The sequence below is a fragment of the Daphnia carinata genome, chromosome 6 (genome assembly GCF_022539665.2).
Source record: "Daphnia carinata strain CSIRO-1 chromosome 6, CSIRO_AGI_Dcar_HiC_V3, whole genome shotgun sequence".
In the NCBI taxonomy this organism is placed as follows: domain Eukaryota; kingdom Metazoa; phylum Arthropoda; class Branchiopoda; order Diplostraca; family Daphniidae; genus Daphnia; species Daphnia carinata.
Window position 1 is genome coordinate 4069932 of NC_081336.1, and position 18566 is coordinate 4088497.

Genomic DNA, 18566 nt, shown 5'->3' on the forward strand with positions numbered 1-18566 from the left:
GTATGTACAGATTTGAACGAAAGGGTGACTTTGCGGTCTTTGCTAAAGGGAGAGCCCCTAGATGATGAGAGAGACTGTGGGCCAAGACAAGAGGGGTCCCTTTCTCTCCCCCGCTTTATTTCAGATGCGATTCGGTTAAGGAAAAAAAAAATATAGGAAAATACAATCGATGCCGACAACTACAATATCAGGCCGTGCGTCCAACTATTTCTGAGAAAAAAAAAATCTATATATATTATTATTTTTCAATTTTTCTTATCTTATTTTTGTTGTTGTTGTTGTTGAGTTGTGCATTGTTTTCGGTTTGGTGTCTTTTGTCGTTGACAGCGGCGGCATCCCACACACGCAAACACATCGACGACGGTGTTCCTTTTTCAATCCCTTTGTTTGCCCCTCCGTTTTGTCTTACGCATTATTTTGCTGCATTTTTTTTCTTGTATACAGCCCGCGTTGTTGTTAGCATTAAGTGTTGATAATTGAGTCCGAGAAACGGACAATAAAACAACATCGGTCGTATAAGCCAAGACCTTTTTCCCCCTTCTCAGCGTCCATCCAATTACAAATAAACCGAACCGACTAACAAAAGGGAAATATATTTCTGATGTGTTATTATTTGCTAGCGTTGCTCTTTTTTTTTTATTGAATTTGTTTTTCCCTGGAAATCCAACCACAGCGTTATATGCATAATAAGAATTTTTTTTTTTTTTAATTTCTAAAGGCAAGTACAGCAGCATATTCTTTCTTCTCAATGGAAAAAAAAAAAAGATAGAGGATTTTCTGTTTTATTTTATTTATTTTTTTATATTTTACATCTGGCCGAGAGAGAGAGAGACAGAAAAAAAAGGGCGCATTCATCAAATGTTCCTTTGATGTGCGTTTCCAATTCAATTCATTTCGCCGGGGTGCTTCTTTTTTTCAAAATTGAATTCTTCACCACTATATTTTTCCGGGAGAACTCTCTCTCTTCTTGCTCTTTCGTTCGTTCATTGGCAGTTCTAGTTGGGAAGAAGAAAAAAAAATTAATTCCCCGTCTTCTTTTATTTATTTTTTTTTCTGCAATGAATCCCTCCGACAGCTTTCCTTTTTCTCAGCTTTTTTTTTTTTTTAATTTAAACTGAAAATTTCTGAGAATTGGAACTGCGGGTGTCAATGAAAAAGACGGCGGGAGAAACATTTGAAAGAAAAGGACGCGAAAATTTGTATTCCCTATTTATGTTATCCCTTTTTTTTTTTTTTTCACGCCAGATGAAGCGAGCAACAATGCCACACGGACGTGTTACCTGTATTTAAATAATCATTGGCTTCGAAGAAAAGAAAAAAAAAACACAAAAGATGCTGATAGATTTGCCAGTGCAGATAAAGCGAAAAAGACGGAGCAACAGCAGCAAAGGTTGAAACAACGGGATAAAAAAAAATTGTTTACGGATGTAGGAAATGGAAAGAGAACGTGCCGAAAATGACGTCTCATGACTAATGGAATGTGTATCGTTATGTGTCCGCGCATACCCCGACATAAGAAACAATAACATTCCCTCACATCCTCTATAGCCGAGCGGCGGGTTTTCACCTGGACATAGAGGGAATAAAAAAAAAAAAAAAGACAAACTTTGCGCATCACGACATCAGTGTAAGAGATGGGTCTTCCAGTCTGCACTTCATTACTCAGAAACGGCGATTCATCTTTGAACGTTGAATCTATTTAGTTTCTGGTATGCACGCACCATAAGCAACTCGGCGAACGAAAAGAAATGACACCAAAGGCCGCGAAATCAGTCGCATCTTTTCGTTTTGACGTTATTTTGTCTTTTGAATACAAAAATCGAAAGAAACAAGGGAAAACAGTGTTGTTGTCGGCCGCAGTTGAATAAGGCGCAGCAGCACGAGTGCGTGGACCTTGTGATGGACGGTTTCACGGATCCATTAGTTGCTCGCACAGTTTTTTTTTTTTGTTGCCTATAAATGATGATGTCATTGTGTCAATCACGAGGCACAGATCTCTATACGAATTCTTTTTTCGTTTATCGATGTCGAATGTACACACACGCAAAACACCGCCCTCGGATTCCGATCCCATCAGCACGATTGACATGTTGGCCTTCACAACAACGTGGGCCATTCAAAACCCTAGCTTGATATATTGGAAACTTACGTGGGCGCGTATCACAACCCTGTAAGACAAAAGCATTCCCCCGTACCAATTAACTTCTTCATGAAAAGAAAATATTAAAAACAAACAAACGAATGTTTCAGCTAAACTTGACGTTTCATTTTGACATCTTTATACACACAAAGTTGTGACATGTTTTTCTAAAAAATGTTTTTGTACGAAATACCCACAAAGAATTAATTTTAAATTTTTTAGCTTTATTTGCACATTAAGCTTGACGAAATTCTAAATTCCTAGCCTTCCAGCAGTTCCCTTCCTTAAGATTTCTGAACAGAGCAGCCACAACGCCATCTGTGTAGCACAACTTGCATAGCGCAAACGCTTTGCATCGCTGCTTATAGCGAACCCTATTGGCAAACTTTGGCAATTGGAAACCTAAAAGAAAAAAGAAAACGTTAAGTGAGGCAACACTGTGATTCTGGACGAGATATTTTTTTTTGTGGCGGTTTGTGTACTGTTTTGAATTGCCACCTTTTCAGTTCGGTTACTTTATCGAATCTCATCCACTTTACTTCTTTGAATCACGTATTATTAAGGCAATTTTTTTACTGTATACTAGTGAAAAGTGCAAAGGAAGCAACTTGTACGACGATTTTTGCAACCATCAATAAGGTAATAGAAGCTCGATAAGCTCAAGTTCCGCATTGATTAAAAAAAAACAATGGTTTAAATTGTCAAGAAAATGAAGTACATTTTGGTGACTGGTGGTGTAATTAGTGGAATTGGCAAAGGAGTTATCGCCAGTTCAATTGGCACGATCTTAAAGCACTGTGGGCTTCATGTTACATCCATCAAGATTGATCCATACATCAACATTGATGCAGGAACGTTTTCACCATTTGAGCATGGTGAGGTTTTTGTCCTTGATGATGGTGGAGAAGTGGACCTCGATCTTGGTAATTATGAAAGATTCTTGGATGTTACTCTCCATCGTGACAACAACATCACAACTGGGAAAATCTACCAACAAGTCATTGAATGTGAAAGAAGGGGGGACTACTTGGGAAAAACTGTTCAAGGTCAGTGTTGCTTTTCATTATGGATTTTCATCAATTGCTTAACAGATAGTGTATTCATTGTTGTTTTCAGTTGTTCCTCATATAACTGATGCAATTCAAGACTGGGTGGAAAACGTTGCTAAAATACCTGTTACTGATGATGAAAAAGAGCCTGAAGTGTGTATCATTGAGCTTGGAGGAACTATTGGAGACATTGAAGGAATGCCCTTTGTGGAGGCTTTCAGACAGTTTCAGTTCCGAGTGAGCCATGAGAGTTTTTGCTGTGTTCATGTTTCACTGGTTCCCCAAGTAATGTTTTAATTTTCTGCTTCTGAGTTTTTCTTGTTTGTCTAATAATTACTCTGTTTTTAGCCTAAATCAACAGGCGAATCAAAAACCAAACCAACTCAAGCTAGTGTGAAGGAATTGAGAGGATCTGGGTTGTCTCCAGATTTAATTGTCTGTCGTAGTGAAATGCCCATTATTGATGAAGTTAAACAGAAAATATCCAATTTCTGCCATGTTAAGCCAGATAGGGTAGGCATTGTTCTTGCTTACAGTGTTATAAAAAACCAAATACATTTGGCCTTCTAAATTTTTCAGGTTATCTGTATCCATGATTGCACATCAACATACAGAGTGCCTTTGATGCTGGAAGAACAAGGGTTGATCCAGTTTTTTAGTGAAAGACTTCAACTTAACATAGCTACTCCGGCGCGACCTAAAAAATTTATGTGGAAATGGCGAGACCTTGCTGACAGGCATGACAATGTCCGTAAGGTCGTTGAGATTGCTTTGGTTGGCAAGTATACACAATTGGAAGATGCTTACGCCTCCGTTACAAAGGCATTACAGCATTCAGCCCTCTTTGTCAATCGCCGTTTGAATCTCTCGGTACTGTGCATTTTCTTCATATAGTAGGATGTATTTGCAAAGAATCTCAAGCGTCGTTTTCACTTGTTTTTAGTACATAGAAGCCACAAGCCTTGAAGAAGCAACCAAAATAGAGAACCCCGTCAAATATCATCAGGCTTGGCAAATTTTGTGCCGCAGCGAGTAATTAAGAATTCGTTGTTCGAAGGGAACTTGTTATTAATCACTTTCATTATCATAGTGGCGTTATTGTACCTGGCGGTTTCGGTAAGCGAGGAATGGAAGGAAAAATTGCTGCCGTTACTTGGTGTCGGACTACCCGAAAACCCTTCCTCGGTGTATGTCTTGGTTTACAAGCAGCCGTCATTGAGTTTACTAGGTTTGTTTGCGCAAATAATGTTAGAAGTTTTATTCTGAATCGTGTAATGTGTGTGTATGTTTTGCAGAAATGTTATGAATTGGAAAGACGCCAACACAACAGAAATCGATCCGGAATCTCCATATCCTGTAGTAATCGACATGCCGGAACACAATTCTGGTCAAATGGGTGGTACAATGCGTCTAGGGAAAAGAACCACCATTTTCCATGGAGATTCGATTCTCAGTATTTACCATGAAATATTTTATAACATTAATGAAATTGGGAAATAATCATTTAATTCATTACAGAAAAGCTGTATGGAAACGTTGGAGCCATAGATGAACGTCATCGTCATCGATACGAAGTCAATCCAGAATTCGTCGACAAAATTGAAAAAGCAGGTCTTCATTTCGTAGGTAAATCGAAAATACCTTTACCTTCTATATTAGAACTACAAAGGATAAGAAATCATTGTTGGTTCTAGGTCGGGATGAATCCGAAACTCGTATGGAGATAATGGAGCTGCCAGTTTCTACTCATCCTTATTTTGTAGCCACCCAATACCATCCAGAATACATTAGTAGACCACTGAAACCATCGCCACCTTATCTGGGACTTCTTTTAGCTGCAGTGGGCAAACTTCAACCTTATTTGAACAACGCCATGTCATCCAACACCACATCAGAAGATGGAGAGAATTCAGGTACAGATTGATTTGTTATGTTCACGAAGTCAGTTAAATGAACTGTTCCTCTTGGGATAGATGAGGACATAGTAGGAATTCTACGTCGCAATATTAGCAACGTTAGTTTATCCGCAAGTTCGACACCCGTTACACCCTCTCATTTGTCCGTAAAATCACCGGCAGTCACAGACTGATGGACAACCTCATGTGTTACAAAATGAATCGAACTCCACTTAAGTTAAGAGAAAATTATTTTTTCACTTAATGATTTCTGTGGAAAAGATGTGAATTGAAAATATAATGGTTAGTGTCTGTAAGGACGGATCAATGCAATCATAAATAACGATGCGGCAATACAAATACAAACTTTACCATTTCTGGCAACGTTGTAATCTTGTTTGTTAAACTATTGCTAGTCTTTTAGCTACCGTCACTCTTGTTTAGTCACGATTCACAAGTGACGTGTTCAGGTGTTGCTCGGGTGCTTTGCAGTTGCCCGAAAGTGACGGATTCAATTAAGACAGTCGAAAGTTGTGAAAGAAGAAAGTAACTTGTCCCTCATGAGTGAAATGAATTCTGAAGAAAGTACCAATCCCCAATGGAATTTAGGGGGGAAATTAGTTATCAAGGTAATTTGCAAAATTATGATTGAATGAGAAAAGAAATTTGAAATTTTCTATTTTCTTAGGCACAGTTAAGGGATGATATTCGACGTATTCCCATACATAATGAAGACATAACGTATGATGAGCTTGTTTTGATGATGCAACGCGTTTTTAGAGGAAAGTTGTCGACAAGTGATGAAGTGCTGTTGAAATATAAGGATGAAGGTACAAAGCTTTGTTTTTATGAAAGAAAACTATTTGTATTTTCCTTATTTCTTTGTAGATGGAGACCTGGTTACAATATTTGATAGTTCTGATCTAACAAGTGCCATACAATGCAGTCGCACCTTGAAGCTCACAGTTTTTTTGAACAGTCAGACTGAAGATTCACTGATTGATGAGAAGCCAAACAAAGGAATCACTAATATCCTAGCAATCAGGAAGGAGTTATCTGGCATTCGTGACCGGGTTATTCACTTGCTAGATCAGTTGGATATAGCTCCACAGGAGTCAGTCAGTAGAGACTCACCAGTGACTAACCATGTTGAAGCAGAGAAGCAAATAGTGCAGACTGTTAAAGCAACTACAGGTCATGCAAAAGAATTTGATCCTTATCTACAGAAGAATGACATGGGGAAAGAAGCAGATAAAGTTTCTGAAGCTTTTGGTGTTGAGCCAATGTCTCAGGCTGAAGGCGCAATCGCAACTTCGAGGCAGCAAACACCAGCACTGCAACCTATTGCTGGGGCTGCAGTTGTTCAACCGATTGCTTCGCAGCCGCCTAATACTGCTGGTATGCAACAAATAGGCCAACAGCAGCTTCCACAGCAACAGCAGGGGATGCCTACCCATCCAATGCAACCAACTCAACCTTCCATGGGCTCTCCATATCATTCGCCGGCCTACCAACAGCAGCCACAACCACTAGGGCAACAACGGTTCCAGCCACAGACTTCAACCGCTTATAGTCTCTCGGCGCAACAACCCACTACTTATCCTCAAGCGGGCTACAGCCCACAGTCAATCCAGCAGCAAGCGTATGCTCAACCGGCGCCATATAATCCACAGGGATCAACTCAGCAACAGCAGCAAAATCAACCTCATGTACCAGGCCAACCTGGAGCTCCTCCGGTACAATACGGTGGTGGTGCTAGTCAGCCGACGCAAACTTACAATCCGGCTGTTCCGTCGCAGGGAGGACAGCAGTTGCCACAGGGTCAGGGTGGATTTAACTATCCTGGTTATCCACCCACCGCGACTACTCCTACGAATCCATATAGCAGAGGAGGACAACCTGCCCCACCATATGCTAGCAGACCGCAGCCGCCTCAGTATCACTAATGGCAAAAGTTGGGATTAAGGATTAGCCAAAATTCATATTTTCAATCAAATCTTTCACTTATTCATTAAAGTTACTGTATTCTATAGCGTCTTTTTTCGATAAGATCCTCCCAATGCTTGAAGGCAATAAAAATTGTTAAAATGACTTTTTTATGTTGGTTTATTGTTATCAAAATCAATTGCAGACGTTAAGGTGACATATTAAAGTACAACCATCAATAGAACGTTATTAATTCAGTCATCTTCAGTCATCACTTTCACCTGCATTATCTTCGTGTCCACTTTCATCATCTTCAGACATATTGAAATCTGTAACTTCATCAGCTATGTCTTGGCCTTCGCCAATTTCTTCTTCCTCGGTTGCCGTTGCCGCCTTTGTTGCTTTTGTCTTTACTTTCTTTTTCGGTTCCTCAGTCTGTGTTTTCTTCTCCTTTCCTTTTTTCTTTTCGTCCTGATTTTTAGATTTGGTCTTGACTTCTCTCTCTTCCTTAAGCAAGAAGCGATTTTCGTCATCTTCGTCGTCAGACAAATCAGATGGGAAAAGTTCATCGAATTCGCCGTCCGCGTCACTTTCTTCATCCTTGGATGACTGAAGGACCGTCTTTTTCATAACTGGAATGCCAGCATCTCTGTCATTCTATAAGATTTAATAGAAATAAAACTGAATTCTGTCACTAAAACGAAAAAAAAAACTGTTAAAAACTTACCTCCGGCTTTTTGGCAATCTTAATCGCCATTTCTCTGTCGCGCATCTTTTTCCACGAGCTATGGTAATTGGTGAGTGGCGTGCCGGATTGCTTGATCTGATTTTCGAGCGCTAGCACAGCCTTTGTATCTGCCAAATCGAAGTGAACTTGACTACGCTGCTTCTCGACAAACTGGACGGTCTCTTGAACTTTCTCCATTAATTGCTTCATTTTTTTGGTGTAATTTGCCATCGTAGATTTTTTAATGAATTGCTTCAGTTGCAAAATGACAGGTAATGCGATCTCAGGAAAAGCCGAAGAATGGGATTGGCACTGCAAGGTTTCGAGTAGATGATCATACAGCAATTCTACTATCGCGTCTCGGTAACCACTTTCACCCATTTGAGATTGAGATACTCGTAGAACACAGCTAAGTTCAAGAGGTTTCATTGAAACCTTAGATGGTTTTTTCTCGAACTTGTGATTCTGGAGAATCTGTTAACATATTGAAAGGGTATAATTAAAACTAGTCAAATGTTAAATACCAAGAATACCTCTAATAAAAATGACACTGTTGGGATGTAAGTTCCTGTATCAGCGGACAGCTGGTTTAAAATGCTCACTATTTGAAATCTCAGTGGATAGTATTTCCCGGTTGGCACTAAATTTATCGTACCAATTGCAATCTACGACATTCAAAAATAGTAAGCTGCAACCTGCGAGTAAACTAGAATAACGATTACCTGTACAAGTGGATACAACAACGGTCTCAGCAATTGGCTGTCGGGAAGGGCGCCTAAAAGCGCACCCCAGAGATGTAGACAATGGACGAATTGCCAGTTGTAGACAGTAATTATGGCATCCTAATATGCAGAATTATATTATATAAAGATGGGGTAAGATTAAGACATAACGAAAAAAACCTTTTTCTTTGACGTTATAGCATTTCTCAAATGGATTGCTAGTTGGCGAATGTAAAGAAAAGCGTGCTTGTAAGTCAAAGCTTCTTGAAGGGCCATCAACTCCACGAGAGAACGACGCATAAAGTTGATAACGGGCCATGTGGATGGGGAAGTGAATTTGCAATTCCGAGCGTAGCTCAAGTACATCGCTATTTTGAGTGTTTGCATAACTACATTGTTGAAAACAATTTAAAAAACAGAAAAATACCTTTAATAACCGGTTCCAAAAGCTGACCGGGCATCGTACGAGCTAATCGTAAAATGGATAGGAAAGCGAGGACTCTAATAGTGTCTTCAGCTGAACACCAAACTGTAACCAAACGTTTGCATAGTACGCGCGATAACTTAATAAAGGCTGCGTAAAATGGAATCAATTGATGGATGTGCTTCAAGATCACTGACAGGAGCGACGATTCTGTTAGGGATCCCAGCAACTAAAAGAGAACATCTGTGAGTTTCACAATAATCTTTTAGTAAACAATACTATTTTTTACTCGAATAACGTCGGCTAGATAAGATTTCACGTGCAAACGTAGTTTGGTCCAACTTTTACATTTTTCTAAATTCAGCTTTTCATCAGGTGGTGATTTCAGAAATCTTTTCAACGCTGGAATAAGGTCGACAATGCAAATACGAACTACTGCGTTGAAGGCTAGTTAAGGAAAAAAAAAAAGGAAAATGAAGCATATTTTATGGTTTGAAATATACTATGAACTAAGTTACCAGCACTGCCTTGTACAACAAACCTAGTTGCACCTTCTTTCTCTTCGGTGACAGAATGCACTGCGCTTCGGAAAGCGCTTACAACGTCAACAATCGTTCTCATGGACCTAACAAAAAATAAAGATTAAAAAGTACCCAACATTAATATAACATTTTACATACTTGGGATCCTGAAGTTCCTGTTGCCATTTATCCACCATGCTTTGAGTGATGACATTTCCCTGTCTTTTGGCAGAGCTTTCTTTATCTTCAAAATCTGATTCATCACTGCCCACTTCCAGTTCTTCAGGTTTAGGCAGTTCATGAAGCTGTCCTCCTCGTTCATCATCTTCACTGTCACTTGAACCAAATTCAAGAAGTTCACGGTCATTTTCAGACAGAAATTGGTAAAATTCAGGGTCAGTATTTTTTAGTTTATCCAATGTTTTCTTGTGCTTCTTTATGGCTGTGTCTTCATCCAAATCATCACCACTTTCATCGTCAGAATCTTCGTCAGCTTCACCCATGTCTTCATCTTCTTCATCCATTTCTTCATCACCTTCATCCATCTCTTCATCACCTTCATCCATTTCATCTTCTTCCTCAGTTCCAGATTCTTCTTCATTTTCTTCTACATCTGACAATATAGAGCCGTCTTCAACACTAGAAGTGTTGTCTTCACTTGCGGATGAGTTAATGAACTCGTCAAGACTCAATTTTGCCCATTTTTTATCTACCGATGCCGCACTACTACCATTGAATTTGCTTACTTTTCCTCGAGTTGTATTTTTTATTGGTTCACGTTTGGTCTTACCAACAAAATTCATGCTGGTCTTCGACTGTTTCTTCATAATGAACACGCTTTATAATGTTAAAAGCAAACTGTAAAAACTGCCGCAAGTTTTAACTTACGAGAGGAAACACGTGTATCGAAATGTCGTTCACTAGAAGCAGACGATAAAATTTTCGATCGGCATTTGTTTTTAGGACAGCATGGCATCGGTAATTCGAATTTGACGAATTTGATTAGAGCTTTGTAAAAGATTTTTTTAATGCATCCACAATGTTTGTTGTTGGATAGCTTTAGTGTTGGTTCGTTCGGAATTGTTTACATAGTTAATGAACTAGAGGCGATGCTAATTATAAATTTAGGCATAACTTTTCATGCTTTTTACTTGAACTAACTTCCCCTCTTATTTGTAAACTACAGACACATAAACGTTTTTAAAATAACAAATTAGAATTGCAATCTTAAATGTAGTATTGAGCCAATACATGTTAAAATGAACTTAAGTATAATTGCTTTTGAATAACCAGAAAGCAATTTATTCAGCTTTTGAGACACATCAATGCACGTAAATAGTATTAGATGATTTATCATACTGAGCCTCTCATTGGAGGTGAGACAAGAATAACACCATCTCCACGAACAAACAGCATGGGAATGTTGCGTTTGGTTGTTCGGTAGACTTCCTCATAAGTCTCTTCATCAATTTCTACTGTGGTGACAGTCTCTTCTACTTCTCCTAGAACCATGTTCAAATGCTGATCGTACGCCTATCCAGTGTTATCAAAAGAATAAAATTAGTATTAGAACAACTTGATCCAGTATAATAGACCTACATGTAGTCGGCCTCTCAACTCTCGTTCGTTCCGCATTTTTACGTAAATTCTTTCATCAAGGCTAAGGCGAATCAAATCAAGTGGCTCTTCCACAGTAATCACAGGAGCCTAATTGATAATTCATATTAAAACACTTTTAAATCTATTTTCTGGAGTTGTATACATACCGAAGTTTCGTTTTCGTCAGCCATTTTGCATCTAGTATAGAGTAACTATTTTGCCCGCAAGGTGACCGTTTGATGCCTATGTCTGTGTGTGCTATCCTGTGTGTTCAGACTTCACTAAACGTCACCCCCTCCCCCCACAAGTTGTTTTGTGTGCCAGGGTTCTTCCCTTCATTTCTACATGTGATTCTCTTTTATATATTGTACAGCACTTGGTCCACGAAATATTCACGTAGACGAGATCAAGACTCGGCGGTGATGTGCTAGTACAATATTAAAAAATCGTTAAAGGGAATTGCAGGAAAGGGATTGAAGTTGTGAGGCTATAGCGCGCGATTCGGGTGTTTTGTGAAATCCTCCATCCATGGGGAATTGCTGCCCTTGTGTTAAAAGTGAGACGAACACCAGATCATCCGTTGCTCCAGGAAATTATTCTCTCTCATCTAGTAAACTTGAAGACTCTGGTCAGAGACATTTTAAAACACTTATTTATACACTTTTTTTTCCATTGTATTTTATCATTTTTCTTGTCACAGAAACATACCACCCATCACGATCTGAGGAGCTAGAGGACTCCAGTTTGGTCATCAGCTCCGAAGTATATGTGAATGGAAGTGGTTTGGAAAACAGAGACAGTAAAGGGGAGATGCGTAGGCCCTTTTATGTGCTCATTCCACCACTGGTTGGAAGAGGAAGTAATAGCTCAGGTGAATACACTATTGCAGACTTTGTCATACAGAAAACAGTATGTACAATCCATTATTGTTGTAAACAGGTGATATCAAGAAAACTAACAACAATACCATTAACGGTGCACTAAGCACCAGTGGAATGGGTAATGGAACCAGCACAGTGGAAGTGTTAGAGAACAATTTGGTTACCTTCTACGAAAACTATTGTGGAAACATCGAAGAAAGGCATGAAGATGCCATAACTGCTGATGGTATATTACATCTATGTGCTGATTTGGACCTGGCAGTTGACGACTTTCGTATTCTGCTTTTCGCTTGGAAGTGCGACGCAGCTCAAATGGGCAAGCTCAGCAAGAATGAATTTTTACAGGTAGAATTTTCTGAATCTTTTTTCTTTTTGTGTATGTGTGTCTGTGTTTGTGTGTGGAAGAGAGCTGTTAACCATATGCAATATTTTGTTTAGGGGTGTCGTTTGTTAGGAACGGATTCGGTTCGTAGCCTCAAGTTCAGTTTAGAGCAGTTAGTAAAAGAAGTTGAGGATAGCGAAATTTTCAGTGACGTATACCGCTACGCTTTTCGCTTTGCTCTGGACGTAGAATGCGGCCAACGCTCATTGCCTGTTGACGTAGCCGTTTCTCTTTGGCGACTTGTTTTTACCCACCGACCTGCCCTACTCCTTGATCGCTGGATCGAATTTCTCGAACAAACTCCCCCACCTGTTCGAGCTATTCCCAGGTAAGAACCATACATTTTATCACTATCCCCCATTTCTGTTTCATTTTCATTTTTTGGTTTTCAGAGATACATGGTGCATGTTTCTTCATTTAGTGGATGCTGTTGGGAATGATCTGTCCCGTTATGACGACACAGAAGCTTGGCCTAGCCTTTTCGACGATTTCGTCGAATGGGCCAACGATCGAGCCAACCAAAACGTGTTGCACGCCAAGGAAGAGTTACACTGATGGTGATCCTCAGACTTTTCCCGTATTCATCCCGTTTCGCCGTATTAGTTTTTTTTTCCCTTTTCCTTATCTCGAAACATTTAATTGACGCATTAACTGTATTCTTTCTATGAACTGATAATTGCTGAATGGATGAAGTTATATTGTGTCGATTTCGTCTGTCTTGAATCTTCGTCCACCCTGACTCTCATTTACTATGAAAACAATATCTGCTGTGATTCCTTGACGATTTGTTTTGCCGTATACTGAGTACTGACCTGCCAATGTCCCCCTTTTTTACGGTCCTTCTTTTGTGTATCGTTGAAATATCGCGTCTTTCGCAAAATCACCTCGTATATCCTCCAACTACTCGTGGGGTAGTTGAAGGACAATTGTGCATGATGTGTAACAGAATGATCGATCATGGTCACCATTTCAAAAAGAACGTTGTTAGGTATACCTATCCCGTTTTCGGAATGTAATTTACTGTAAGGCTGTTTGTGTGTGTGTTTCTGTATAATCGGTATTTTCATGTGACCGTTGACTGCTTTCGATTCTCCGTTAATGTGCTATTTTCTTAGACCACTGTGGATGAGAACGTCAATACAGATGTGAAGTATAAGCCTTTGGCTGATACATACAAATAGTTGTATTTCTTACGATGGCATGTAGTTCTAAAAGACTACAAATGCTAGTATTTCTTACTGTTATATCTAACCAACCAAACGTATAAAACGTAAATCTCAGACACCTGTGTCGAATCCCTATTAGAGCTAACGCCATCTATTGACGTAAATATCGTAAAAATGGTGTCGGCAGTGTACAATATATCACCTCATGTAGACAGATATGGCAATCCGTTTTACCCCCACCCAAAAAAAAAAAAAAAAAATATCGGCATTTTTCTGTTTTACTGCTGTCGTCTACCGGTCAGATTTCTAGTTAATTCTCTACATACACTCAGCGAATATTTGTGCCTATCAGCGCTAGCGCTGTAGCGTACTGGCGGGTTAGCATGGCGTCAAATATTCGGTGCATTTCAAAAACGGTTAACTTATTGAGAAAAATAGCAATTTCCCCGGAATCACTATTCAATTTTGAGTATACGCTGTGATATTCAACCAATTCCGATGAGTGTTAGTTTTTGCAGGAAAAAATTTTAAGCCCGACCCCGACTGAATAAGCCCGACTAAATAAGCTCGACTTTTCTTATTTTTTCGCGATTTCACTTTTATTATGTATGTATTATTAAGTATTTATATTTTACATGATTTCGATTCAGAATTGAATGCTTATCACGGAAATCAAATTTATTTTTCAATAGGCGTTATGGTTTTTTAATAAAACTTCAAAACGTAAAAATAAGAGAAGACGGGCTTATTTAGTCGGGCTTAAAATTTTTTTTTTGCAAAAACTCAACACAAATCGCAAAACACTCAACGAAATTTTTAATATCACAGGATGTACTCAACATTGAATGTTGATGTTGTCGGGTTATGTTGTCGGGCTTATTTTCAATCTCAACAATTTGACGAAAAAAATATCTCGCTTGGAATTTCATCAATTCCACGATCGTTCCCACAAAATACCACCCCACGTTCCAATCATACGATATACGCGGTCCAGTCGCGCCGGTATTTCAAACAAATCGTACATATCTTGCTAGTATTGTATGATGTTTGGTTTCGAATCCATTGGTGACTATCGTGTATTAATTGAGTAGTATTAAAATGGATGCTTCAAGGCCAAGCATGAGGTAGTTGAATTTTCATAAGTTATACCAAATATTTTCTCACTTTTGTCTTTGGACATTTGTATACAGAGCTCGGAAAGTGGTTAATTATGCAGCCATGAACGGTGATCGATCTGATAGTGAGGATGACACCGTCAAGTGTGTCAACGTTAAGCTTACAGTACCATTTACTACAGTAACTAAGCCTTCTAGATTGAGCAAGCTGAAATTAGGTACCAGAAAGACTAAATTGTCGAAAAGTGATGACACTAAACTTGTTAACGTTACATTAAAACCCATTTTGGATGATGTGGAACCAACAAAGGTTGTTTTGATTACAATTAATAACATTAAAGCATGTGAAGCCATCTATATTTTCATAATATTACAGCTTTCTATGACATCACCATGTCCCACAAGTAACTTGGAAGAGACTGAGCTTTCTATTGCAGAACCAGAATTGACAACTCATAGCATTTTTTCCCAAGAAACTGTAATTACATCCTCATGTGAGTGTCTTTCTCCTCATGAATTCACCGATTCATCAGAGTCTGACACCTATTGCTCTACTGTTGAGATAACATCTATGAAAGAAAGTGCTAAGCTAAATACAAAGTGTGACCCTACGAAATTAAAAACCAATGAAGACAGAATAATCAAACGAAGAATTATAAGTGAAAACCTGTGCCAGCAAAAGAAAGTTAAAATTGATACAGAAGAAACTAAAAATCAGAATACCTTTTCAGTGAATGAATCATCTGTTTCCAAACCTGATGAAGATGTCTGGCCAGTGCCACTACAGATATCAGAACTACCTACTTGTTTGTTAGGGACAGACAAAGCATCCCCTGGAAATCGTGTGAATGTTTATCGACAATTAGCTACTTCATCTACTTTATCTTTTGGTACACATGAAGAAGTATCAATCTTTCAAACGAGTACTGTGCAGTCACCAGTTCAACCGACAAACCAATTAGTGAAGCATGGACATTCGTCAGAAATCGAATGTTTTCCAGGAGCTATAACTCTGAACATAGTAAAAACTTCGGATGAAAGTGGGTCAATTATTAAATCTGCTACGTCAGCACTATTGACTCCAAAAAAGACCAAAAGTGCCACAAAAGAGGGATGTACAAGTAAAGTACGAGCGACAAAGAACACAGCGGCAAAGTTGAAGTTGAAAGACAGTTTAGCAAATCTTCTGAAAAGTAAAGAAAAATCAAATAATACATCAGCACCAACAGTGATAGATGAACAAATCGCAAAAGCATCTTTGTCTGTTATCAATGGCGGTAACATAACGGAGCTTAATACATCTCGAAATGTGACGAGCCCACCACATTCAGTTACTGTTTTAAAGCCACCAAGTCCTCAACCAAGGAAACTTACCATGAAATGGAAACCGCCAGGTAATGAGTGGGAAATCGTTTGCTTCTTATCACGATGTTAACTCAATCCTATCTTTTTTCAAAGGTAAAGCTAGTGGTATAAGCACCCCATTAGGTGGTACTTCTCCGGCCATAGGAATTCGATTAGGTTTGTCTCGAAACCGGCGCGCCAGTAAGCCTTTACATCCAGATGTCAAAGTGAAGATATAGTATCGAAATGAAGTTACTTTAAAAATAGTTTTTCGTCGCGCAGATTTATGTGTTTGTTGTATTTTTTTTTTTGCACTGATTATATGCAGGACTTCATAGCACCTCTGAAAATCCTTTTTTGTATTCTTCTTTAACTTTCTGTCGGGGAGTTTTGGGAATGGATGGATTCCTTGTATTTCCTGATTGCTCAAAAATGATTTCGTCTTTACACTTCAATGTCCACTGTTTTTCGTGGGGTGTGAATAAGATCAGTGAGGTTATAACTGGGAACAGAAAGGAATTACTTGGTCATTTCCTTTAGCTCCACTTCACGCTGCAGTTTCAGCTTTAGCCGGTGAAAGTATTTCAGATGAAGTCGGAGTTTCGGTGCTACACTTCCATAAGCCATAGGATTTTCCAACTGTAGTCTGCCACAAACGAAGGGTACCATCCTCTGACCCAGAAGCATAGAGCTCGCCATCAGGAGAAAAACGCACACAATGAACCGGACCAAAATGACCTAGATCATGAAAACACATAAAGCACATAGAGCAAATAGACCCATGAGTACTCTTTTTTGAATTGATTTTACCTTTAAAAGATTCTAATTCCTGTCCATTGGAGTAATCCATTTTATACATTTTAAAGTCTTCGCCACCACAGACGAAGACGGAGCGCGAAGGGTGCAAGGAGGCCGAATGAACTTGGCTAGGCACTTGATATTCTTTGATCTTCTCAAAGCTACGAAAAGAAATCCGAATATTACAAGTTGTACCGCACGGAAGCTAATTAGTAGTTTACTTGGTGGTATTCCAAAAACTGACTGTGTTCCCGCTGGCGACCGTTAATATGGCATCGTCGTTCGAAACTTCCATACCATTAGGAATTGAAGCAAAATCAATACGATGTATTTCCTACAAATGTGTTACGAAAACAATAGTCGATCTTAGGAAAATGATAAAATGGTGTACCTTTCCCGTTGAACGCTCCCAGAACCTGACAGTTCTATCGTCGGCGCAGCTTACAATCTTCTCCCCTTTACCAAGAAATGAGATGTGCCTCAATCCAGATGTATGGCCAGAGATTATAAAGGGGTCTAAAAACACATAAGAAGTGTTTTACAAATATTAATTCAATAAAATTGTAGATAATCTGTTTACCACCAGTTGGATTGTTCAAGTCATAAATACGTAGGAGTTTTTCATTGCTTCCAGTTGCAAGCAAACTCCCATCAGGGGAGAAGGCCACACATTTGACGATATGCTGATGTTGAAAGGAATAAACTTCTTCGCCAGTTACAGCATCCCAAACTTTTGCAATGAAATCAGCAGCACCTGAAGCAGCTTTGCTGGCATCTTGGCTTAGAGCAACTCCCCACACAGCTCCTTTATGGCCCTCGAATGTACCCAACCAGTCACCAGTATCTCCTTGCCTGATCATAGGTTTTCCATCTAACATTCTTTTGTAAGAAAGGACATTAAAATTAAACACATCTATTACAAATACCTTTGCATGCTGATATAAGAAAGTAGCCCTTTTCCGTGAAACCGCTGAAAGCCAGATCGACGACAGGCCTAGTGTGGCCACTGCAAGTTAAGGGTGTTTGTCGTAACGTAGTAGGAACTGCCATTATCCCGAAGTTATTTAAAACGGTTAAAAATCGTTATTGGGAATTATTTTAACGGTCAGTCAAACTACAATGGAAGCCACTAATTGGGGAATTGATGGTAAATTAAAGCCCCTTGGCTAACTTTGCAGGTTGTCGATGTTGCCGACTGCAGAACACACTGGCGAAATTTATTCTGGCATTTGACGCCATCTATGTCTGGCACTGAAGAAGCAACGGAACAATGTAATGATACAGGAAAAGAAAGACGTCATATATTTGCTAATCCTCTCAGGGCAAGCTAAGTCAATCACTGTATTTTTAAAAATGTGCATTCAGCCCATTTGATTCTTTTCGACTATATGGCACTAATCTAGAAATAGAAAACGGAGTTTGGTCTAGGTGAAACCAATTAGGGCCTTGATTTTAAGAAATTAAAACAGCGTGTGCCGTGTTCGAGGAACTGTATGGCTGCTTCAGCTGTTTTTACTTTTCGTTGACGTACGAAGTTTCATAATACAGCTCAACGATTGCGCGTTGTCCAGTGGAGTGCAATCAACACAAAAGATCATTCGGGTTCCATCGTTACCTTCATCACTGCGAAACAGACTGGATAAGGATGAAGAAAGTAGACCCTTTATACAACTTGTGTACTCTATTTACAAAATTACACAGGTGTGTAAAATAATCAAGAAATAATTAACATAGCAAGTCCATACTGGGTACAGTAAGTTAAATAAATGGGTAAAGCTGGGTTATGATTTTTCATTTTATCTGGTATTAGTAGGGATGTCTTTTATCGTATCATATTTGTTATTATTATTGTTATTATTTCAAAGCAGTAGAATCTC

At 39.0% G+C, this 18566-nt stretch overlaps 5 protein-coding genes across 5 annotated transcripts; 3 read left to right on the forward strand and 2 right to left on the reverse strand.

The window, feature by feature from the left end:
* The first annotated feature begins 2630 nt into the window (after window positions 1-2630).
* Window positions 2631-7092, forward strand: LOC130690208 (CTP synthase 2-like). The gene is made up of 13 exons (XM_057513217.2): window positions 2631-2779; window positions 2847-3186; window positions 3257-3474; window positions 3538-3702; window positions 3769-4059; window positions 4133-4221; window positions 4280-4417; window positions 4485-4642; window positions 4708-4815; window positions 4884-5102; window positions 5616-5713; window positions 5773-5914; window positions 5973-7092. The coding sequence occupies exons 2-13, from the start codon at window positions 2850-2852 to the stop codon at window positions 7028-7030; spliced, it is 3021 nt and encodes a 1006-aa protein (XP_057369200.2). The 5' UTR covers window positions 2631-2779; window positions 2847-2849; the 3' UTR covers window positions 7031-7092.
* Window positions 7093-7172: 80 nt separating this feature from the next.
* Window positions 7173-11324, reverse strand: LOC130690205 (nucleolar complex protein 2 homolog). Its single transcript, XM_057513215.2, has 12 exons — window positions 11171-11324; window positions 11004-11111; window positions 10769-10937; window positions 9564-10242; window positions 9402-9508; window positions 9173-9330; window positions 8887-9112; window positions 8640-8827; window positions 8460-8579; window positions 8271-8402; window positions 7738-8211; window positions 7173-7667 (listed from the first exon to the last, which is right to left on the reverse strand). Exons 1-12 carry the CDS (start codon window positions 11192-11194, stop codon window positions 7275-7277), a joined length of 2778 nt encoding a protein of 925 aa, XP_057369198.1. The 5' UTR covers window positions 11195-11324; the 3' UTR covers window positions 7173-7274.
* LOC130690143 (DCN1-like protein 3) lies at window positions 11306-13420 on the forward strand. The gene is made up of 5 exons (XM_057513132.2): window positions 11306-11631; window positions 11704-11874; window positions 11943-12229; window positions 12323-12594; window positions 12659-13420. The coding sequence occupies exons 1-5, from the start codon at window positions 11532-11534 to the stop codon at window positions 12819-12821; spliced, it is 993 nt and encodes a 330-aa protein (XP_057369115.1). The 5' UTR covers window positions 11306-11531; the 3' UTR covers window positions 12822-13420.
* A 1005-nt stretch (window positions 13421-14425) lies between these two features.
* Window positions 14426-16221, forward strand: LOC130690130 (uncharacterized). The gene is made up of 4 exons (XM_057513114.2): window positions 14426-14556; window positions 14623-14857; window positions 14924-15941; window positions 16006-16221. Exons 1-4 carry the CDS (start codon window positions 14531-14533, stop codon window positions 16128-16130), a joined length of 1404 nt encoding a protein of 467 aa, XP_057369097.1. The 5' UTR covers window positions 14426-14530; the 3' UTR covers window positions 16131-16221.
* Window positions 16222-16279: 58 nt separating this feature from the next.
* Window positions 16280-17909, reverse strand: LOC130690212 (serine-threonine kinase receptor-associated protein-like). The gene is made up of 6 exons (XM_057513222.2): window positions 17616-17909; window positions 17270-17560; window positions 17081-17205; window positions 16911-17023; window positions 16702-16850; window positions 16280-16629 (listed from the first exon to the last, which is right to left on the reverse strand). Exons 1-6 carry the CDS (start codon window positions 17737-17739, stop codon window positions 16439-16441), a joined length of 993 nt encoding a protein of 330 aa, XP_057369205.1. The 5' UTR covers window positions 17740-17909; the 3' UTR covers window positions 16280-16438.
* Between the last annotated feature and the right edge of the window lie 657 nt (window positions 17910-18566).